The sequence below is a fragment of the Cornus florida genome, unplaced genomic scaffold, assembly GCF_030987335.1.
Source record: "Cornus florida cultivar Cherokee Brave unplaced genomic scaffold, ASM3098733v1 CherokeeBrave_3.0.0_Hap2_Chr10, whole genome shotgun sequence".
NCBI classification, from domain to species: Eukaryota; Viridiplantae; Streptophyta; class Magnoliopsida; order Cornales; family Cornaceae; genus Cornus; species Cornus florida.
In genome coordinates, this window is record NW_026775580.1 from 99,651,185 (window position 1) to 99,675,637 (window position 24,453).

The 24,453-nt window shown below is 33.5% G+C and overlaps 2 protein-coding genes across 2 annotated transcripts; both read right to left on the reverse strand.

Annotated features, from left to right (window-relative positions):
• Window positions 1–2,591: 2,591 nt before the first annotated feature.
• LOC132276322 (glutamate--glyoxylate aminotransferase 2) lies at window positions 2,592–9,507 on the reverse strand. Its single transcript, XM_059777697.1, has 14 exons — window positions 9,253–9,507; window positions 8,109–8,311; window positions 7,012–7,077; window positions 6,751–6,868; window positions 5,978–6,059; window positions 5,780–5,867; window positions 5,432–5,590; window positions 4,860–5,033; window positions 4,634–4,765; window positions 4,125–4,190; window positions 3,903–3,967; window positions 3,387–3,478; window positions 3,154–3,310; window positions 2,592–2,868 (listed from the first exon to the last, which is right to left on the reverse strand). The coding sequence occupies exons 2-14, from the start codon at window positions 8,223–8,225 to the stop codon at window positions 2,739–2,741; spliced, it is 1,446 nt and encodes a 481-aa protein (XP_059633680.1). The 5' UTR covers window positions 8,226–8,311; window positions 9,253–9,507; the 3' UTR covers window positions 2,592–2,738.
• Window positions 9,508–10,964: 1,457 nt separating this feature from the next.
• On the reverse strand, window positions 10,965–17,656 carry LOC132276325 (uncharacterized). Its single transcript, XM_059777699.1, has 10 exons — window positions 17,086–17,656; window positions 15,245–15,727; window positions 14,988–15,145; window positions 14,547–14,630; window positions 14,396–14,448; window positions 13,519–13,600; window positions 12,712–12,819; window positions 12,422–12,545; window positions 12,150–12,235; window positions 10,965–11,450 (listed from the first exon to the last, which is right to left on the reverse strand). Exons 1-10 carry the CDS (start codon window positions 17,456–17,458, stop codon window positions 11,229–11,231), a joined length of 1,773 nt encoding a protein of 590 aa, XP_059633682.1. The 5' UTR covers window positions 17,459–17,656; the 3' UTR covers window positions 10,965–11,228.
• Window positions 17,657–24,453: the final 6,797 nt, after the last annotated feature.

Genomic DNA, 24,453 nt, shown 5'->3' on the forward strand with positions numbered 1-24,453 from the left:
CCAATCTAATTTAAAATATTCAAAAACTCTTTAAAAATATATATAGGTGATGAAAATATTTAAAAATTGCAAAATACTACTCACCTATATATTTTCGTCAACAAAATTCACACGTGACTATTTTAATCTCACATATACTTAAGATATTTTTGTCAAAATAATCAATCTATATGTGGTGTGTTACACAAGTATTGCATATACTACTTTAATACTAAAATTTCAAATTTCAATTAATGGAGGAAGGTATTTTGTGACTTTTTATAAATTGAGAGTGTTTTTAATAAAATTAATTAATACTAATAGTAGAGAGAAGTATTTTTGTAACTTTTTTATAATACAGATTGGTTTAGTGTAATATGTCTAAACTCTTCAAAGAAAAGTTAACTCATAATAGTATTTATATTATTTTCAAGATTATTGATAGACTGGTGTTAAAAATGTTTAGAAAGTGTTGAAGAATTGTCCAGAATGTGTCAGTTAAGTATCCAAAACAATAAAATTAATTTTTACTTATGCATACATATACGAAATGTTGGACACATATTCAATGAGTGTTCAAGAAATATCGGTTTCCGGCATGAATATGACACTGATAGGATTCCTGCATAGAAATGTCATGCCTTTTAGCAAATAGGACAATGTTATAGAACAATATTATACCAATTTGTAAACTTTGAATACAACTCACAGACTGTGTGGTAGTTAGTACTAGAGCCTTTTTGAGTATTGAGTTATGACACAATAAAACCATATTTTAAAAGGTTTGTCGGGTCTATTTCATTACTCATTAAAAATAAATTATTATTATTATAATTCGTTGTATTATTTGATACGCGATCTTTTTTCAAGTCTGATAAGTAATTCGTATTAGTTAATTAATACTAATTTTGTTCGAATCTATTACATCACAAAACTACTAACTATAATTATTAATTCCTTCGTTCCATAAAAGGTGTCGTTTTTGGAGAACTGTGAAACTCACAAATTGATCTGACAATTTCTTAAAAGCGACACTTCTTTTTTTGAATAGTATATTGTTCCGGACTACATAAAACCAGGGCCAAGAAGAAGCTACGGGACAGTTCACAAGAATCAGAGGCGTTATTGGTTGTTTGACTTAATCTTCTACCTCCAGAGCCTCGGTAAAGGTCATCAACACTCACCACCTTTACATCACTGGCCCAATTAAATAAAGAAAAAATTGCAATTTTAATGGTTAGAGCAAAAAAACGGGTTGCTCCATAATGAACGCTTCTGGATTTCTCTGAGATCCTACTACCATCACATCTATTGGGTCAAAGTACTGGACAGGCACGAGAGCCAAGTCAGATCACCTTTAAAACAAACAATATTTACTTTTTTTCTTTTTTTCTTTTTTTTAATTATCATTTTCATCTTTGATTTTCATTTCATTTTATTTTATTTATTGGTTTCCTTGTGGAAAAAGAGACTGGGAGAGAATCAATCAATATAATTATTCTGAACCACACCATTTTGAGGTTTTTTTTTTATTTTTTTTATTTTTTAAATTATCATTTTCATCTTTGATTTTCATTTTATTTTATTTTATTTTATTTATTGGTTTCCTTGTGGAAAAAAAGACTGGGAGAGAATCAATCAATGTAATTATTCTGAACCACACCATTTTGAGGTGGGACTAACTAATTAATATTTTCATACCTGCAATTACCTAACCTAATCCTTTTCATATCTAAATAGGGTTCAAATATAAGGACTTTTGTACTACATTAATTGAAGATTGTGTTCAGTCCTCGTAATTCTCCTCTCTTTTTCTTTATTTTTTAATCAAAATACTTGACAGAAAATCCCCACATTTTATTGGACCAAAATTTGAAGTGTACAAATTTTGTTTTAAAAATTCTAAGCATAATATTTGTAATTTACCTAATTCACGTTTGACATGTCAAAACATTGACGGACAACAAATTGTTATATTTGAGTTCAAAGAGTGAATTTGCAAATCTCTTGCAATATATTATCTTTCCAAGTTCAAACACATTACTATAAAACATCAAAGCCCCCGATTGAAAGTACACTTCTGCAATAGCAATATTGATGGAGGCAATATGACCTCCACTGGTCATACCATCATATATACATATATATATATATATATATATATATATATATATAGATAGACATTTTTTATTATGCATAAACAAAGATCAGAGAATTTGAAGGTTGTTTCTTAGATGCTGCATTTATCAATAAAATAGTCTAAGAGAGAGGAGTTTGTGCCTTTTCAACATATAATATGCTCACATTCACAAGAACCCACAATATTCTGTCTGTCACTAAAGACAGTACAATGTACAAGCTACACTTAAAATCAAAACAGAAGTTGGCGAATTTTTTTTTTTTTTAAGGATTTCACACTCCACTTGATTTTTTTTAGTATAAGAAATGACTTATTTACCCTTTAAAAGTAGATATTGATGGTGCAATTTTTTTATTTTTTATTTTTATTTTTTTGTCAAAAAAAAAGTAAAATGTTTAAGAACAAAAATAGCGTGTGAAAATCATTTCCCATAATTAAAAATTTGTAAGCAGTAATGTGATAACATAAGAAGGAAAAAGAAGTGCAGGTACGATTGATTGTCAATAAGAAACTGGAAAACCAAATGTATGGGGGAGAGAGAGAATGTCAGAGCATACATACATTACACAGCATGCACTTGGTTAAGAGGATTATACAGATAATGCAATTAAAGCATCCCTCACATTCTGGAATAGCCTCTGTAGTCTTCATATTGCTCCATAAACTCATCATTGAACTCCTTGAAACTCGCCATGATTGCCGGCATGTCTTCCTCCGCCGGTAAAATGGTAGTCCTCAAGTGGAAGACCCTGTACAGAAAGGGAAACCCATTAGGTATTGAAGCTGTAATCGAACTAAAACATAGAAACTACACTTTCCCACCACAAAAGATTAGGCATGCGTTACCGTTCAGAAACACACAGTTTGGTACTTGTAACTATTGAGCAGAGAAGACAAGTTTATGTATGACTTCCATATTATGAAAAAAGAGTAACAAAAAATTAACTATAGCGTCTATTGAGGTTGAAGCACTGTGAGAAACTCAACAAGAAAATGGTATCTCAAATCTTGAACAGAAACAGATCAGTATTTACCCTTCTTTTTGTCCAAATCCTGAACCTGGCACTGTGGAAATGCCCGTGGCTTCCAATAGTTTCAGACAATAGAAAACATCGGGAACTTTTCCAGCTCTTTTTGCAGTTTCTATCGCTCTTGGTGGCAAGCGTATTTGAGGGAAAGAATACATGGCGCCTGAAATCATTTCTCAAATATGAGAATAAATTTCATAAAATGCAAAAAACAAAATAATTCATTTAAGATGGTTTACCTTCAGTGAAATTGCAAACCACATTTCTACAACTATTGAATCCATCAGTCATTATTTGTGCTCTCTTCCTCAGTGACTCCAGAATACCTTTGCTGCATTCATGAGTAACAGAAAATCATTATTCACTACTCAAAAAGAACCATCTCAGGCTACTAACTACAATTCAGCACCCTAAAGTTCAAATTATTTAACAAAAGTAAGTTCCCAACCTTACAACAGAAAAAGAAAAAGGCCAAAAAACAACTCTTAAATAAATGAGCACGCATTCTATAGATTTGTTTTTTCAAAAAGATCCATGTCTTTTTGTTTGTCTTGTTCAGTTTCTCGGTTTGCAATTGTCTTTCTTACACCAAAAAAACAAAAATTGGCCAAACTTTTCTAATTTATTAGGATCTCTTTAAAATTGGTAGCATAAAATGTATTTACATAGAAAAATCATGGAAAAACACATTCAGGAAACATAAAGGTTTCTTCGATGATGAACAACTTTTATGAGGTTGTTAACTGCGGACGTACCTCTCTCTAACAAACCTCTCATATGAGATATCTCCAGGTTTAGGTGGATTGACCATTAGTCCCATCTGTATAAAACAACAGAATAAGTACTTCTCACACTCTGATATAACTGGAACTATCCAACAAACAAAATATTTCAACATATAATACTCAACAGCTAATGACGTAATGATAACACGTTTAAATACTCATCTAATTCTGAACAATCTGATTTCAACTTACAAATATCTGTCCGGGGACGTTTGGACTGAGCGATACTGATGCAACCTTATAGATTTCATCAACAGTCTGCAACATCAAACGTGGAAAAAAATCTGTTAATGTGTGTGTTTTGTTCAAATTGAAAAGCTCTATGAAAATACATCCATATTCCCATGGAATGAAGATAAATAGTATTTCATTGTTTGTCTACATAAATAGCATGAAACAGCTTTCAGTTTTCACACTGCGACTGAGAAACCTGAATTGTTTCATCACATCACGTCATCTTAATATAAACATATTTTTTTATAAAAAAAGTCATACTATGATCTACAATTTACATAAAATTTCCATTTCAAGCGTAATTCTATGTTGCATTAAACTGAAGATCTTACTTGAGTTGATAACCTGAAGAACACCAGTTAATTATCATGAAGTACTTTGAAAAAATTGGAAATTATGAATACGAGCCTTTCGCACAATTGAAGGGGGACATGAAAGAGCATTAAACAGATTGCAAGAAGGCAAACCTTAGGAGGGATGTTAGTCATCTCAAAATATCCGCCTCGCTGTCCACATTCACCCCAGTATCCTTTGGACACAGTGTGAAAAGAAACAAGCTGGACCTCCTTGCTAATGGGTGGGCCCATGTCCATTAAAACCTTCAGTGTTGGACAAAAATAGAATATCAGGTTATGTTAAGCTTCAGAAGGAAATTCAGGGACACTTCTAATTTAACAGCATGAGAATATATACCTTTCTAGAGCTAAGAAAGGGACGCTCATCCTGGTAAATGTTCTGCTGATAAACTTCATCCCCAAGCAAGACTAAGTTTTCTTGGAAACAGAATTGTAAAATTTCTTTCAAATTAGCTTCACTAAGACACTGTCCAGTAGGGTTTCCAGGGTTTATAATCACCATTGCTCGTACCTACTCATACATGATATGTAAAAGTTCTGGTGGAATTAAAAAACTAACAGAAACAACAGTCCAGATTCAGTAATAAACGCATATAAAAAAAACCAAGATATAACAAAATACAACTCAAGTAAACAAATTCTAGATTTTATAGCTTTACAAGATAAATGTACGAAAATTTGTGGGTACAATGATAAATTGTGCCATGGAATCAAACAAGAAAACATATTTTCTCTAGGATCCAATGATAAGTAAGAGGCAACGAAAGCCACCTTTTCACAGACACAGTTAAGTCAAACTAAGGCTGCTACCTTCTATTCATCCATTCATCTAGTTTCTTAGATTGATCATAATTCCATGTTAGATTTTCATGTTTTTCATCATACAAGAAAAAGCGATGGCATACATACAGTTATTCCTCTAGAGCGAGCATTTGCAACTGACTGACGGAGGTTCTTAATATCAAGACCCCAATTTGCCGTCTCTTCAAGGTAATATGGAACAAGAGAACCACCAAACAAAGCTATTGCAGCTGAGTAAAGCGGATATTGTGGAACTGGAACCAAAACCTGGCAACCCATAAGTTGGAGGCAGCATTAGGAAGACAATATACCAAAGTAACCCAATCACATGGAGTGGGGATGTGGGGACGAGGATCGGGATTAAAAAAAATAAAATAAAATAAAATAAAGAAGAAGAAAAAGAAAAAAGGAAGACATATCATTTTGTCCCAAATTCCTTTCAGGAAGATTAATTACCCCATCCCCTTCACCGCGGATAATAGTGTTCAAGATCTGCATTACTCCTTTGCTGGCACCATCCGTGAGAAATATAAGCTCTGGATCACTGTCATTGGTGCAAAAAGCAATAAATTCATCCACTCAATCACCAAAGTTCAAATACTCCATTGTTAATAAGAAGTCAGACTTTTATAACGCAAAATCAAGATTTATCACCTAGGATACCCGTCGCGCCTCCCAATGAACTCAGCCACTTCCTCCCTTATTGCAGGAAGGCCTCGTGAGTCACTATAAGCACCTAATTGAATATCAAGAAGAATGTTATTTCGTATGTAGTTCACTTCCAACCAACTTCTCACTTCTAACCAAATGTAAGGGAAAAGTAAATAACTTTTATCAGCTGTGCTAAATGGAGGAAAATGCCTGGAGCAAAGAATTGCGTGCTCCAGCTAAGTGAAGCTACAATAAGGATATTGGCAAGGACAAGTGTAAGAAGTAGAAGAGATATATGAAAACAGAACATCTACAGAAGGGCAAGAGTAACGCTGATTATTGACAAGATAAGGAAATAGTGTCCACAGAGATGGCACGATGATGTTAGTTGGTGATTAAAAGATAAAAGTGTAAAAGGAGGAAAGAAAGCCATAGAGAGCAAAGACTTAATGCAGAGCTTAAAGAGGGAAACGAAAGAAAGAAGGAGATGATGATGATAATTTTGATGAAAGAGAAGAATTTCAACTAATCACGATGCTAAGTGGACTTTTGTTGCTAATCTCGAAATGTATTATTCAACTCCTCCAACCAAAACACAATAAGAGGAGTAGAAGGTAACAAAAATGAAAGTAATACAAAAAGCATGTATGAAAACAGAAAGAAAGAGAGTTAAAATTATAAGGAGAAGGTTAAATCTTTAAAGCTAGTATTGCATAAATTCATAGCCAATTGTTTTTTGGAACAAAAAAAGTGAAACAACTTTTTGGAGAAGATACCTAGACCACCCGAAGTTATTGAAATATAATGTTTAGCTCTTGCAATCGCATCTGCAGGGAACATGAGTCCTACATTAGGATCATCTAGAAGAAATGGAGCTTGGCATAGAGCAACCACCTGCAATACAGTATTTTTTTGGTTTAAGAGAAGCAATATAGATAAGCATTACATGAACAATGACAAATTTGACTTAATAATATGATAAAATATTCCATCAAAAGAGGAACCGTAGACTTAGAAATATTGCAAATTTGACAAACCTGGCGAGGGAAAGTTAGTGGCTTCTGTCCTAGGGCATGAGGGTTGCCAACGTTTGTGAAAATGATCTGCACATTATAAATGGATTAGTGCAATGTATGAACATACAGCAAAGAGGAATAGCATGCAATATGGAGAATATGTTGAATTAATCAATATACTTAAAAAGGAGTATAAATTTACCCATGCCCTTTAGAAATTCTACAAGGACAAAAATACCACAAATGGAAACGACTGGTTTAGTGCCAAATTATGACGAGATTACAAGATCCACAAGATATTACCAATTTACCATAGACACAGCGACATAGCACTAATTTGGGTGGTATATTTTTTTTTTCTTCTTTTTTCTTTTTGTTGCAATTCTTGGTCGCTATATTAAAATTATATGGAAATGCATGTCAAGTTTATTTTAGACTCTAATTTGGAAGTGCATGAAATGGTCTAAGAAAAAATTGTGCATGAGGCCTAATGCAGATATTTTATTATGACTCGAAGTGAGAAATTAAAGCCGGTGTATACATTTCATCTTAGAAGAGAAGTCAGTAGTCACTCACCCATGATGTGCCATAATTTTTCTTGGGATGCCTTGGTTCTTTACAAACTTACAAGCATATAGAAAAAAAAATAAAAAATTTGAAGGAGAGTATCATGACAAAGAATCATATCCTAACAAAGTAAAAGCTAGTTTTGCCTAGATAATATCATGACAATGAATCACATTCTAACCAAGTAAAAGCTAGTTTTGCCTAGATACACTTTGGGTATTGGACAACTCACTAAAAAGCAACCAAGACCATTTCATGAACTTTCATGGGATAATGAAAAGTAAATAACCTCAGATATATAACTGTCAAGTTTTGCCAAGGCATGAAATTCAAATAAATAAGGTCTAAAGCAGTTCCTAGAGGGGAAAAATAGAACAAAAATTATAGCAAGAAGCTCCGCTGCTACAAATCCTTGAGAAGCTATTAAGATTGTGTTCGCTACATAAGAGAAGAAAAAATGGAACATAAAAACCGGTGGTCCTGACCCAGGAAAAATACAGACGTCACACATGTCAGATATACACCAGTAAACAAAAAAAAAAAACATGTACCTTCTTCCCTTCCTTCTGAAGCTCAGAAGCTCGAAGGTACAACTCGCCTCTGACAGCATATTGAACCTTCTTAACATTTTCATTCAATGTCTCGTAGTCAAGAGCCTTAGGTGACATGATGGGATTGATACTGTCCAACCGATACCACCAAATGCTGTATGAGTGGCAGGAGGCAAAACTTCAACCTACACTCAGTTCACAACCTGAGAATTTTCCCACAGATCAGATAAAATCACTAAAAGGTGAAGATAGAAAATATCAAAAGCATAACAAAATCAGAGTAACTGTTGCATAATCATTTGGATTCATATTGAAGTACAGAATGTTATAGCCCTACAAGGTTACATCACAAAATCATTTAACTGAAATTGAAATATGAATTTGCCTAATCTATTATTCTATAATCCAACTTTTAAAATCCCATATCTTACAACGGCTTATATCATCAACCATAGTCGGACACGATTCGAACCATAATTTTTCAAAGAGAATGATTTTGATATGAACTATTGCGAGCTTATAATGTTAAGATGCCAGCATAAAAAAGTAATTATAATCACCGAAAGCTGATTGCTTAATTAGAATCAACTAGAATTAGATCCAACTAGAATTAGATCAAAACATAGTAAAAATAAATGATAATAGCAATACTTCTGCGGAATTGAAGAAATTTGTGAAAGCCAAAATAAAAGCAAACAAAAGAACATAACAACAGCAGATATCAATCAATGCATGCGACGCCAGAAACATCTAAATCCTAATTCCGACTCCGAACCCCAAACAGATAATTGTGACAAATATTAAGCAAGAAATTACCAAACAGAGTGCTCTTTTGCGATAATTCACTGAAACAATAAAAACCTATTTAACAACTAAACATCTATTGTACTAAAACCTTGAAAGAACCAACGAGGTAAATGATCGATTGTCTCCGCTCAGAGAATGATACTCAAAATGGAATCATTCTACAACCCATTTGAGATTTTACACAAATTCACAAGATCATAACAAGAACAGAAAATTTTCAAGACAAAAAATCTATGGCAAATGGTACAAAGACATTAACACCATTTAGCAGCTTCCAATTTCCCAAAAAAAAAAATAGAGTCTGATTGAGATGGGTAATCTACAATTGAAATGATACCTTTGAAGGTCGCCTAAAATTCCATGAGGAAGGTTTTGCTTTGGTGGTTCCGAATGCGAAGTGAATATAAGAGCTGGAAGATTTGTGTACGTATCTCACAAAACTAAAGAGCCTTTTTTGTCTTGGCAATTGAGGAATATTATAATATATGGCATTACATGAAAATTCAATGGCAACACCACAACCACTGAAAAGTAGTAGATGGATTATTGGACTTTACCCTATTAAGGGTTTGAGATAAAGCTCATGCAGGAAGTGTGGTGTAGCTTCAAGCTATGAGCTCTTGGAAGATAGTATTGAACTTTTGAGGCTCTCCTCTACCTTAGTTCCTTTCATAGGGTCACTATTATTTTTGTTGCTCTCTGGTCGCGAAGAGAGAGGGTAGTCAAGAAGAAGGGTAATGCGGTCATTTGAGTCATAATTAGCTCAAATTTTCTCTGATTATCACGAATAGGGCAGCCAAATGAAAAGGGTAATCTAGTCATTTATGCTATTATTAACACATTTGTCCATGGTTGTGACACGTGTCACGAAGACCGAAGGTCATACTCTTACTTTATTTGTAACTTTAAGAATAATTTTATGAAAAAAAAAAAAAAAATTATATAAAAAAACACATGCTTGACTTTGTTTTCTAAAAACTCAATTAGAAAATGGCTTGTTTTCACATAACTGTCTTTTATTATTTTTTAAAAATTATTTTCTATTCTTTGAATTCTTGAGAACTATTTTCTGAATTATAAACCAAAGAGACCCAAATCTCTAATCATTTTGTTAGTCATGAAGAGGGCTGCCAAAGCAAAAGGGTAATCCCATCATTTATGCCATAATCAACCCAATTACTAGTAATAATTTATCTTTCCTGGTCATGTAGGATAATAATCTACAAGAAAAAAGGTGGGCTGGGGGCTGAATCTAGACCACTTTTATTTTTTCTACCCATCTTTAACAAAATGTGGCCTGCATAGCTAAGCCAACATTTTCAAGCATGTAAATTTGGTTTACAAAATATATATATATATATATATGGAATAGTTTGATTGTGACTGCGTGTTTTAAATAGTACCAAATCCATATAAACTCTTTAATCTTCCTTAATATTATGTAAATCACTAGGGTTGATAGATATACACCTTATCTGCTAACAAGAGAGAACCCATTATTTAAAATTGAGTCTACGTATGTGAATTGTGGGGGAGAATTGACCTCCACCACATATTTATTAATTCTTTCATGTGAATAACTGAAAGAATTAATAAATATCATATTAAGTAATGCTTTTCATTATTCTTAGTAAAGCTTAGAATACTGTGAGTAGGATCGCAACTGAAAGGAACTGTGCTTCAACTCTTTTTTCTAGGTTCAAATTGGATTTGACTTGAGTTTGTATAACATCAAAAAAGATGAACTCGAGCCTGGGTTCAATTGTTCATGACCGGGTTCGACTCAACCGAGTCAACAGACTCAACATACATGATAGTGTGCAAAGTCGGAGAAAATTTCACTACTACAATCCCTCGTCCGCGTCTTCAATACACCTGATTTGACCCAGGTTCACACCTTTGAACCGTGAAGTCTTTGAGCATAAAAGGGTTATAATAGTCAACACAAGATACTGGTTTATTCTTTGTATTTGTTATACACACGCATCCACTGAAATAGAATCAACAGTAAAATTCCTAAAATTCCTAGGATTTTATTGATGCAAAAGCTCTAGAATTTACATATCAGGAGACATATACCATTTGCTACTATGTAATCAAAATTCTTCTGATGTAGGGGGTTACATTTATCACAGTGTTGTGTACAAGTAATGAAAAAAGAAAGAAAAAAATCGCAAACAGCTTAATTTCCAGAAAAAACTGCAAAGATCCTACTCCCCCTTTGTTTACCAATTCATGTAAATAAAAAAATTTACCCCTCTACAAAATGAAGGCACAAAAGGGAGCAAGCACCATCCAAAACCGAGAATGTTTTCACTTCACTTTGTGAGACATCTTTATGTAATTAAGGAGCCTTGTTAAGGCTTTACCACTGTCAATGGCCTCTCTCGCTCTATCCATGGCTGAGGATATATCTCGGGCACCATCACATCCCAGCAAGTGATCAACCATTCCAGCATTTAAGACTACTCGATCATAAGCTGGGCCTTTTTCGCCATGTAGAGCTGCTAACCCCAGCTCTATATTCCTTGAAACCTGATTTAAGGTATAATTTGAGAAAGAAACACATGGTGGATCAAAAACAAAGAAGCCTCCATCTTCTCGGGAGTAAACTGAACCAATCATATAACCAAAAAGAAAAATACGAGGGAAAAGTTTTCTAATTTATGTAGATCCTAAAACTAGATTAAAATTGTAAGAATCCAGTGTCTGCAACTCCATTTTTTTTTTCCTCTCTCCCATACCCAAGGAAATAATTATTTATAAATTTAAAAAAGAAAGAAAAAGAACTAGAATCTCAAAAAGATTTACTCAAAAGCAGATATTTAAAATGAATATGATTTTTAGTTCGGTGCTAGCATTTTATTATGGTCCGGATCGTAACTATGCCTAATGATTTGAAAGTTGTAACAAGTTACTCCGCAAAATACTCTCATTTGAACTTCAGAAATCATTTGATCATACAATTTGACAAATTCCTGACAAGATTCAGTTTCTGGAATTATCTAGTGGAATTTCAAACCAATTTTTTTGTTGCAAGTACATCTATTCAGTTGATAACCAATTTTGAAATAGTTGGCGATAACACAGCAGCAGAGGAATATTACTTTGAGCAGTTTGCTCCTGGGCATGCTGTGGGTTTCATATTTGCATCAAAAGCAAGCTAGGGGTTATTGGTAAGTTAAGCAAATATGAGAAAAGAAAACAATTTCCTTGTGGAATTAATTCCCTTACCGATCTATCAGTTCTTGGAGTATCAGTGGGTTCAAAGCCATAGTCCTTCGCATTAACCTCAAAGTTGAAACTTTCCCGTGACACACCTGCAACATAAAAAGTTAAGACATTTTAATTTTAATGCAATGATCCATGAAGCTCAGTCATCTGGTGTGATGCATCTAGTGGAAATAGGACCATAAGCTATATCTAGAGTAATTACAGAAACAGATCCCGATTCATAAACAGTTCAAAGGGGAATAAAGAAAAATAAGATCAGAAAAATTACAAACCATCTGCTTCACAAGCAGGCAATGCATTCAGTGAACGGAACCCTGAACAGTAATTCACAGGGAGTCCTTTTGATGCGCTTGTTGACCGCAATCTTGTCGTCATTGAAAGGGCACCTTCCTCACCCTACACTATCAGCACCAGTTAGATTATTATATATACATATATTTAAAAAGGAATTTCATGAAATGATATTCTGAATTCTAATCAACCATATTCTTCTCAGCAGAAAGGAATTATCAATCATGATATCTTGATACTGATCAGTAACAAAATGCTAGAAGTGAAGTACCTTTACCACCAAACCTGATTGAACACCTCTTCTTCTCATTAGCATTAACAGTGGTTCCTCGAAACCTTCATGATAAAATCCAGCAACAATTGCTTCCCTCCCGCTAGCCTATTTTTCATAATGTTTATGCAATGCAATTTTTGAGATGTAAAGAGATAGAGAATAAGGTTACAAATAAAGTTACAATGTTATACAGGAGTGTTCATAAGAATACAAAAATACAATGTACAAAGATGAATAAAATATGCCCTAAAGAGGGCTGACAGCTAAAAGAGGGAAAAGACAGCACTACCCTCAAAAATAAAATAATTCTCTAACATAAGTAATACTCTAACAACTATGAGTTAAGTTGGAGTGTTGATTGACTCTTAGGACAGCAATTAAAAAAGAACTTATACTCATCAAAGCTAGAAGGAGTCATGCACATTTACATTTGAACATATTTTGGTGGTAAACCAAATTATTTCTTTTGAAGTAGCTTTACTAATTGGATAATAAGTTTACAACAAAGAGCTGAGGAGCATCACTCCCCAATGGTATAACCTCCCTAAACTAGGAGGGGAGGGGTTCGAGCCCGGGTGTGGGCAAAAGTGTGTGTGAGTACTTACCTATCCCAATAAAAAAAATTTATAAAAATAAATAAAAATAAAAAAACCTGAGGAGCATCACTAGATTCACTAAATGTTGTTCTTATGTAGAGCTACATTTCTCTGCATCTGTTCATCAAGTTTCATTTGAATTAGTGTTTTTTCAAAAGTAGAAGGAAAAAGATGCTCAGAACACTAATTCAGAAACAATGCAACTTACCCTCACAAACTGCTGAACCTTCTCCGTTGTTGCCAGTGGTGGACGTTTCTTTATATGTTCCCTCAATCCAATTAATGAATATCTGGAAAACCCACAAAACTAGTGTTACCAGATTTATTAAATTCTAAATTCTGAGAAGTGCATATGACAGATTACACCCTGTGTGCATCACACAGGAGGAATAGCACTGGTGATGCTGATTTTGTATTCACGGCCAACTGTATCCTAAGACAAGGGGTAGAACAAGACATCTGCCTTTACAAAGGAGAAAAGGAGGGTAAATACTGATCCATTCTAAACTAAAGTTGAAGATGGAATCAAACATTGCCATCTTCAACCGAAGCAGACTCTAGGATAGAATACATATTGAGGATTATATACTATGGAACCCATCAAGAAAATAGATAAAAATAATAAATAAAATGTACTTTTTGTTGCAGGAAAGAAAGAAAGAAAGAAAGTAAAAAAGAAAAAGAATAAAAAGGAGATCATCTTTCCTTAATTCATATTTATTCAACTTGGGGTGGATTTGTGAAAAAAATGCTAATCCAAACCTCAATCAAATGGTTCAAAATGTTGAAGTTATCAAGTTAAACATAACAACATTCAGACTTCATAAATATAGGAATCCGCATCTGATAAGATCCTAGCTCCCATTTCAGAAGTCAAATATCAATTCTTTGAAACCAGTAAACATCAATATATATAAGCTTTTTTCAATATACAGCTATTGGTTAAATTATTGTTTCTGTAAATAATTCTATTCCTGAACTTCCCTGAGTTATTAAAGAAGCGCTTGAAGTAAAAAGATGTCTATACATATATGAAAAGAAAATACAAATGGTGGAAAGATAAATATCAGCTTAGATTTGCTTACAGAGATGGTTGAACTTCACGTTGACTTACATAAGCAAAACCAACTTCCTCATCCTGAAGTAACAGTTTGGAAAAGTCAAACACTACAAGAAAATAATTGAGAAGAAGTGTAACGATGGCACTAAAAAAGACAACTGGATAACCACAAAGACCTCAAGAAGTTTTTTCGCCTGCAATGGTGATAAGTGTGTATTTGCTCCCATGAACTTCAGCATTTGTTCTTCAGTTATTCCACCCTGAAAACAGAAGCCATTTCAATTTGTAAAACTCACAGGTATGATTGAAATTATTTTCTTTTTCAATGCCTCAAACACAACAAATAGGATTAGATAATATATAACGGTGCAGATATTTACAAGGATGTATTTTGCATACAAACAAATCTTCCTCTGGATGCAACAATTGCAAGGGTAGAAAGAAAATTAAGTTGATGCTTTCATAAGGCTGATGCCACTTTCAAAAGAAAATTTTCCTTTGGATGAACAAATGCATTACTGGCAATATCAGCATGCTGATTCAAAATAACATTTTGGGATAAACATTATAAGAAAATGATGCGCAGGTTACAATGGAAAAGTAAGCTGACTAATAACCTTTGGCGGCATCCATTCCACCCCATGAAGCAAGCAAGATTCACCATAACAGGACCTGACTGCAGCAACAAACAGAGTGCTCCTGAAGTAACGTGTGTTTCCATCATAAGGTTCACCATAATGAGTCAATGACTTGACATCAGCAACTGGTGGGGGACCTGATGATCAATAGATATATAAGTAGACTGGGGATAAAACAATCAACACTGATTTGAAATACTCAAACTATCAATTGATTAATGGATTGAGGTTATTACCAAGTTCATCATCAAATGCAAGGCAATAGGCTTTTAGTTCCCGGTCTGTTTCCCTGTTCATACGCTGGCCTATAAAAAATGCTGAAAGCAGAGACTCACTTAAATCATCTGATTGCATGTCCACCAATTTCACAGGGAGAACATCTCTTAAAACACCTTGAACCTCCTGATATCCAAGATGACCCCCTGCCAAAACTTCCCTAAGGGCACCTACCAATCTCATTTCAGTAGTGCCATTTCCAACAAATTGGGGCCCTATGGAACTTCCAACTCCCATTATTGAGCCTTCTGGGTCAGCTATGAAGATTATATCTGGGGGAAGGGCTCGAACTAAAAGTGGCCAATATGTGTTCATTGCAAGCCTTTCCCCTTCACTCCATTGGGTTGCTTCTGGAAAGGCATTTGCACGAATTGTCATGGCAGCAAAAAAAGCCCCAAGTTGCGCTTTTGAAACTGCTTCCTCATCTTTGAGTTCTCCTTTGGCTGACAGGAAACAAAATTTAGTTAAAAACAAAAAAAAACAGCCCTTGCTAACTAATTGCTGTCACGAGGTGACTGAATTTAATAAGCTACAGCTATATACGGAATCCTACATTTTTTTTTTCACTTTTCAGCGATCAGCAGTATCACAGTTAAAAATAATGATACAAGTTCAGGCAGCCAAGCATGTGACGTGAGCTCAACTTTGACTACAACCAATTCGTGCATAATAATGCCAAAAGTTAAATGTATATCTAGTCCACCCGTTTCATAATCCTGCGCTGGTGGGGTCCAATTTGCTTAATCACATTTTTAGCAGCATCAAATGTTCATCGATTGCAAAGAAGTAGATATATAAACAAAATAAAAATCTAAAAAACATTAAAAGGTTAATAAACTAGTTTGTGATCTAGATGGGATTCCACGATATGATTGGCATGCATAGAAATTACTTTGGTGCCAGCATGGTGGGTGAATTTAAGAAAGCCATACTTTTTCTATCTATACTTTCTATAAAGACCACACCTAAGGACATATGCAGAACCACATTGGAAGGTGACTTATCTAAAGTGATGAACTTATGGTACAATACTTAAGCACGACCGTCAGGTTTCCATAGTGCAGTAAGGCAGAAAGTAGAAAGAGTATCAAGTCAAAGAGTCTTTATTGGGTAGCATTTCATGTTTTATGTTTCCTACTTTGAAAATATACTTTATTACTTTGTGATTATTATTGTTTTCCTTCAAATTGATTTGCTTTTCAAAATTTTCTACAACAGTTACTTTTAGAAGTGCATACGAACGGGCTGTAGGTAACCAATACAATTTGACGTTTTGGAATTTCAGGGAATTAGTAACAACAAATATGACAAAACTTCCTTAAAGAAAATGGTATAAATATAACAACCATTTCAATAATAAAAGAAGCATTCAGAGGAAGATCTTTGAGTATAGCATTTGAAGTTTTCAAGATTGGGAATAAACTTCCTTTGAAATATTTGGTATACTTTTGGAATTCCATGTCATGATTCGGGAATTGTTCCTACTTCCTTGGACATTCGTCAATTATTAGGTGTATGATTTAAGCTATTTGGATCAACTTGCTAAAAATATAGAAAATTTCAGAGATTTTAATTTAATGAACAGATTAGCCCAATTAAGAAACTAACCCATTATTATAAACATCAGCGATTTTTAACCCGAATTTTGCATTCTATCCAAAATTGTTCTCATGAAATGAGTCAAACAGCGCACAAACCCATAATAAATAGACACACAAAAAATACATACATAATAAATATCTGAAGTAAGATGTAAAGAGCGAAGAAAAATGGAAAAAAGGAATAGAAGTAAAGGATGAACCTGATCTCAAAATTGTTTCAAAAACCTTAAAAGCCTGTTCTTCTGAGAGAGGCCTCGTCTGAGTAGGGCCAGTACAGACTCTAGCCTGAGCTTCTAACACCGTCTGATTAGGTTTCGTATAGTTGGAGCTCCGATAAGATGACGATATCGCCGGATTTCGAAAATCAGATTCCGGAAGCCCTAGCTGATCAATCGTCGCCGAATCCAAAACTGCTTTCACAGTCAACCGACCTTTTCGTCGAATCCAACGGCCTCCATCATTCGCAGAGAACTGAAGCGAGGCTCGGATCTTGGATGGCGTGAAGGCTCGAGGTTTGACGGTGATCGGAGAGAAGGCGGAGATCGTAGGGTCGGGATTGAGCAGAGCTTTCATACCTGGTTATTCGTCTGCGTTGGAGAGTGAACCAAAGAAATGAAAGCGTTAGTGCGAGCTCCTTTTCAGTCTTTAGCTTTTGTAATTAACAAGATTTGAATGATAATTTATCAAATCAACCAACAGAATATGCGGGAATTGGAACATCAATAAAGGGGAAACCATTTTTTAATAACCTGTAAAATTTGAATTGAAATATTCACTACGAGTTCGTATTACTATTAATATTATTTGTCTGAATTCGGAAGGGAAAAATAAAGTCGGACAAGATTATATATATATATATATATATATATAGTATACAGTATACACCCTCATAAAAGAGTCGTGAGCTTCACAACTCAAATGTATACCGATTTGAAATCAGACAAAAATTGATGGTGTGATGAACATGCAACTGTCAAACTGATCAAATTGAAGAAAACTGTTTTTCAATATTCAAATTACCAAACTGAAGTGCAATTGATTTATAGTAAATAATCAAAATTTAAAAAGTAAAAAGTGTTTTACGATGATCAATATATAGTAGCAATTTTCTAATTTTATAATCTAATTTTATAGTATTAAAAAGTCAAATTTTAATACTCTAGTCACGAACTCCCAGCGCCATCTGAACTTCTCGCCTGGAAGTTCAGTTTACCTTCCCATCTAATGTCAATCCAATGTATTTAGTCGTTGATGGGAAAACCAACTGAACAGTCCCATTGCATAATGGCGTTAAACACTAGACTATTAAAAACTTGTTAAGTTCATTAAATATGTATGTAGTGTTTGGGATTTTTTTGAAATTAAAATAGAACACAAATTTTAAATTAAATGTACTTCAATTTTAATTCCAACACACTGATTCAATATTTCAAACCAAAAGGCTTACTAATGAAAACTTTTAAATATACCTCACAAAATTAGGTGATGAATTTGAAGACAATTTCATTTTCTTTTGGGACTTCAGAAGGAAAACAGAAACTATGGCCATACTTGGAATGAATTTATGAAAACTGTTCTCAAGAACAGATCTCAAGAACAATTTTCAAAGAACAATTTTTAGTTTTTTCAGATTTCAAGCCTACTTAGTTAAGAAAATTTATAAAACAGTTTCCGAAAAACAAAAAGTTATAAAACTGCTTGGTTGTATGAGTTTTTGAAACTAATTTTCTGAACTAAGAAAATAAATAAAAATATTGTACATCACTCTTTTATTTCTTTAAATGAAGATATTAACTATTAATCTATATATATATATATATATATATATATATATATATATATATATATTAAATAAGTGTTGGATGTGAATTCATTTTAGCAAGTATACTTAATAAAAGTTGCACAAATACAATGTATCAAATTTAATTAAAATTTGACTAAATTGAAACACAATAAAAGAGTTACATTAATTATGTCATATGCACTTTTAGTTGTACAAACATTAATTTTAGTCATATATAACCAAAACAAAATATTAGAGAATTACACAAATAGGTAATCAAAGCAAAACATTGAAGAATTATTAAAAAAAAAAAAAAAAAAAAACTTCATCTAGCATTGCCTCTGAATGATGCCTACATTTGATTTGTCAGATAAGTTCTAAGGGCTCCCATTTGTGCTGCACCATCAAACAAGCAGCATTGTCATTCAATAATTCCTGAACATACTCATGACCTGTTAACCCCGAAGTTCTTTTTGATACCTTGGATTTAAAGGAATCTTCATACTCTTGCATCAAATTCAAATATATATAATCGACAAGGTCATCAAAATCTTCATCTGAATCACTAAACGATGAAGATGACGTGTCACTCCAATCTATGTCCATCTTAATTTTCCAAGAACCTAGACAAAACAAAGTTGATGTGCTATAATTAAACTAAAAAATTGAAGAACAATTTTTTTTAACTACCAAAACAGAAAACTGTTTTTTGTAAACCCTTTTTCAGCAATAAAAGGAAATTTTATAACGTTCATTTATTTATTAGATGTTAACTAGTGTTACCATTCATTTTAACAACAAAATCACCATCTTATGACATTTTTACTTATACAATATTAGTGATATATGTGATACCCCTTGATTCTAGAGCCACGGGTGATCAAGTCCGGGCACAGATCCGAAGGATACCAGATAATCAATACATAAACAAGCAGGAATAAAACTGAATTAAGAATAAAATAATGATATGATGAAAAGAATTCTAATTGTAAAACCTCCTCCAAAAATAAAAGTTTTAATATAAACTAACTTTCCAATCCGTACAACTCGGGAATCCAACTAGTGGACCCCTAATAATCTCAACTGATAAAACTTTACAGAATAAAATCCAAAACTAAAACCAGAAAGAAAAATCCTATTTAGTCGGAAGAGTGAGTGACTGTATCTGCATCACCACGATCAAACCCCAAGCCTGGTACTCACGAACACCTGAAAAATAAAGGTGGGTCAGGCCCACATGCAAGTTCCATCCTACTACAATCCGTACATAAACCCGATACGCAGATACATCCTAGATAGCTCAACAATAGTTACAATAGTCCATAGATATATAAATACACACTATAGGATGCTCACTAGCCTATAACATAGTTCAGCCTGGGTAGAAGGTGACCTATAAAACACGCTTTTCAGCGGCCAAGTACCTAGACCTACCAGGGAACATTTGCTATATCTAGCTACTCAACCTTTGCGATATACGCACCCTAACCGTGATCAGGAGACTCAAGCTCGTATCACAGTACCATAAATATATATATAAATTCCTTCCTAATGCCGAAAGATAAAACAAGCATCCATTATGTCGTTCAACTGTTTTAGTTGACAGGACATGTATTCATGTAGGAGTTAACTATTTTAGTTAATCCATTCCGTATGTAAGAAGGGGTAGGACTAAGCTTTTTGATCTAATCCATCCCTGATATGTCACCGTCCCATACCGGTACATATAATGCAAATGATCCATAAACGATGCACATTCATTAGAACATCAAATAAATCCAGAAACCAGCATAATAGAAAACAGATATTATTAAGATCCTATTATGCATCCAGTCTATGATTATAATCCTTAATCCTCCAAATAAATTGTTAAAGTATTGATAAACAATTTATATTATCCACATCCATACAATTGATAAAACAGAAGTTAAACAGTTCATCAATTAACATCCATAACCTGTTATAATGATCAGCCAGAAATATGAACTAAATACATTATACTAGATATCCCAAACCATCCTCTCATACTATATTATTTAAATTGCCAAAACAAAGACAAGTAATGAAATCCTCCACAATCCTTAACAGCATGAAAGTTAGCATTTACACCACATGACGTCCCTTTGATCCTCCACTCCAAAACCTGTGCCTGATATAATATGACACTCTGAATTCCAAACTGCTCATTATATGAAACCCCAACTGTATTCCCATACTAGTCCATTTAGTTCGCTAAACCAAAACTAGCAACTAAAATTCCTACCACTCCTCACAGCATTCCATTTAATATCTAAGTTAATACTGTCTATGCCCATATCCTACACCGAACTTTCTGGCCTCCATTAAAGTATATAAATAATTTATATAACATCCCAAAAGTAATTCGATACCAGTCAGTTTAAGTTATTAAAACAAACTTATTAACTTAAACATTCATCCTTCCTTGACAGTATGTCTATTCCACGTTTCTGTTTCCTGATGCCCCTTAAGATTAGCACCCTAGCATAAACCAACTATTTAAGGGTCTTAATAGGTTAATTTTAACATATTTGAAACCCCCTTTAATTTTCAGTATTTGCGTTTAACCCCAGAACTCCGAAAAAATTACAGAAAACACCCCATAGGGGGTTTTTTCCCATGGGAGCCGGCTCCCCTTTATTGGAGCCGGCTCCTAGGCTTCTAGAGCCGGCTCCCCCTCATGGAGAGCCGGCTCTCTCTTCATGGGAGCCGGCTCCTACCATTTAGGAGCCGGCTCTCACCCCTGAGAGCCCCTCTCTGCTTCACTGCTTCGTCTTTGCTTCCGGTAGAAGTTCCAACTGTCTGTCCTAAGTTTCTTAAGGATTTTAAGAGTTCAATTTAAGCCCTAATACTCCTAGAAACTCCTTTGATTTCCCTAAGAATAGTTTGGCAAAAATCTAATTTGAAGACAAAAACAGTTTATGCAAACAACCAATTCAGTTATTCTTCGCTTCCGGCGAAGTCCAGTGTCATATCCCAAACTTTTGTAGCATTCTTTGGATTCTATTTAAGTTCTTATAGTCCTAGAACCTCTCATACTCCAGTGTAAATCAAACGACAGAAATTAAACTCACAACAGAATAGTTTAAGCAACAACGGGTTTAAACTTTAAAAACACAGAACAGATTTCAAAAATCATCTAGCAATGCATAAAATCCGTTTTTAATAGTTTAATTAAGTTCCTGGAGTCTATACAAGATGCACAGAACACAAGTTTATGGGGAAAGAGATAGTCTGAAACTTGCCTTTAGGTTTCGGTTTGAAACCTTTCAACACCGTTGCTAACTTCTCCGACGAACTGTAAACTACCGGCAACTCTCCTACTGCTCCAGTTCTATCTCAGCATCAACCTCTTCCTTCCTCTATGGTACACCTTTAGTCCATAGCTGAAAGCTTAATTGATTCTCTCTGTGTCCCTCTGTGTTTTTCCCTTCAAACCTCTCTGTTTCTCTCTTCTCTAGTTTCCCTCTGTTTACTTCTCCAGATTATTATGTGAAAAGGGTGTCTTGCAGACAAATATTTTTCTATATATATAGACTCATGCAAAAAAAAAACCCTAATCCTAATTCCAGCCCAAGTATAAGTCGGCCAACCAAAATACTTAACACCAAAACCCTAAACGTAAATATAGCTACAACCATATAACTTAAATCAAATAAGTTACACAAACCATTTAAAAACACGTAATAATAAAAAAATACAAATTAATCAAATAAATAAAATAAATCCCAATTGCACGTAATTAAGTTAAAATAAATAAATAACATAAAACAAATACACAATACCAATTTTAAACAAGTAAAACAATTAACCACTTAGCCAGATAATCATATTTAAATGCACACAAAACAAATAATCAATTTATCAATTTAAAATGCACATAAATAATTAATTAAATTTCCATTATATCTTTTTTAAAATTAGGGGTATTACAATATATAATTAAATTTTTTAAGTAATTAAATTTTTAATTACACATATATATATATTGACTAACACTAAATTAATTACTTAAAAATTTTAATTAAAGACATTTATGGACTAATAGAGAATATGAATTTAAATCTATTCATGAGGAAGTAGAAAAATCTCCATAACTCAATAATAATAATAATAATAATAAAGGAAAAAAAATAATAATAATAACAAAAAGCTCCATAATATCTTCTTTTACTAAGAAAAAAAATTTAGATATCAAACTTGTGTATATAATTCAGAAGCACCTGTTTTAATATATTCAATAATTTTAAGCAACATTAAATAATACATGACATTAAATATGTACATAAATGGATCCGCAAATACTGTAATTAAAAGGCCTAGCATTAAAAAAGATAAATCAGCAATCGCTGATATCCTAAACCTAACCCTAATCCCAACTCGATGCGTTAGCGAAAGCAAAGTTGGGTTTTCAGGAGACAGTATGATCATCGAAGAGTTGAAGCCGACAACAAATCTAGGGCTTGGAAGATCATATTCAGAAGCAAATTGGGTCTTGAAGATTTTCTTGGCTTGAGATGAAATTTAGAAACAGATTTGATCTTTAAGATGTTTTTGGCTTATTCGCAGATCACTACCTTTCTAGCGTTCTTCGCCACACAGATCACTACGGAAAAGATGATTGCTACGATAACAGAGTAATTTCAGGGTGGTTGCTTTGACTGAATCTTCTCTATCTGCAGAAATTGAAAAATTTGGCGACATGGCAGAAGGGGAAGAGTTCAGCTATAAATAGAGAGAGAAAAAGGGGGAAAGGAGAGAGATATAAACGAGGAAGAGGAACGCCTTTTTTTATTTAGTGAATCTGTTCTCCGTGTTTTCAATAAATGAGTTTGGTTTTGTGAGAATTCTGAGAACAACTTTTTTTTGTTCTCTAAAAACCATAACTCTGTTAACTCTGTTTTTGAAAAACTGTTAAAACTGTTCTTGAAAAGCAGTTCCAAGCAGTGTGTAAATTGATTTTCTGAATTTTGGAAACTCGCAGAACAAAAAAACTGTTCTGGAAAAACAGTTCAAGCAGAGCCTATTATTTCCTTTCTTTAGATAGGGAGCAACAAAATGGTCCAATTATTTAGTTGGAGCATTCATCCTCATCACTAAGTTAAAAAATAAATAAAGATTTTTTTATGACTAATTCCTCCCTTGTTTCGATATAAAATATTTTTTTTAAATTTTTTTTAAGTAAAATATTTTTATTTTATTTTTATTTTTCAATGCTTGGCAAAATTTCTAAGTTGATGTCTAGTCCATGGAGTTGTACGTGTAAAATAATTTCCAAAATTTGATGGTGAGAGATTTTTGTTAAGTTTTAATAATATATTTTACTTAAATTTTTGAAGAAATTTTTTTTTTCTCCTTTAAAGATTATAATGTTATATTAGAAAATTAGAAGTGTCGGGACTCGAAACTGAACTTCCAAAACAACCAGGAGCAATCCAATCAAATGGGGAATGTGTATAAATGTGTGGGTATACAGCACTACCTAATAATTTAAATTTTTAGATGATTGGGTAAGCGTTACAGTTGATATTAGAGCCAAACTTAGCCATTGATCTAGTATCACACCAAGCACTCGCCCCGGAAGCGTCCGAGTGTGTCATCCGAATAGACAAGGTGACCCAACCACAACAATAGCGTTGTAAGTGAATGAGTATATGGGCAAGTGCTCACCCCATTGCACCTTGGCTATCAAAGTGTTGGTAAATTTTTGACAACCAAACACAAAATATGTGTATATGTGTGTGTGTATGTGTGTGTATATATATAT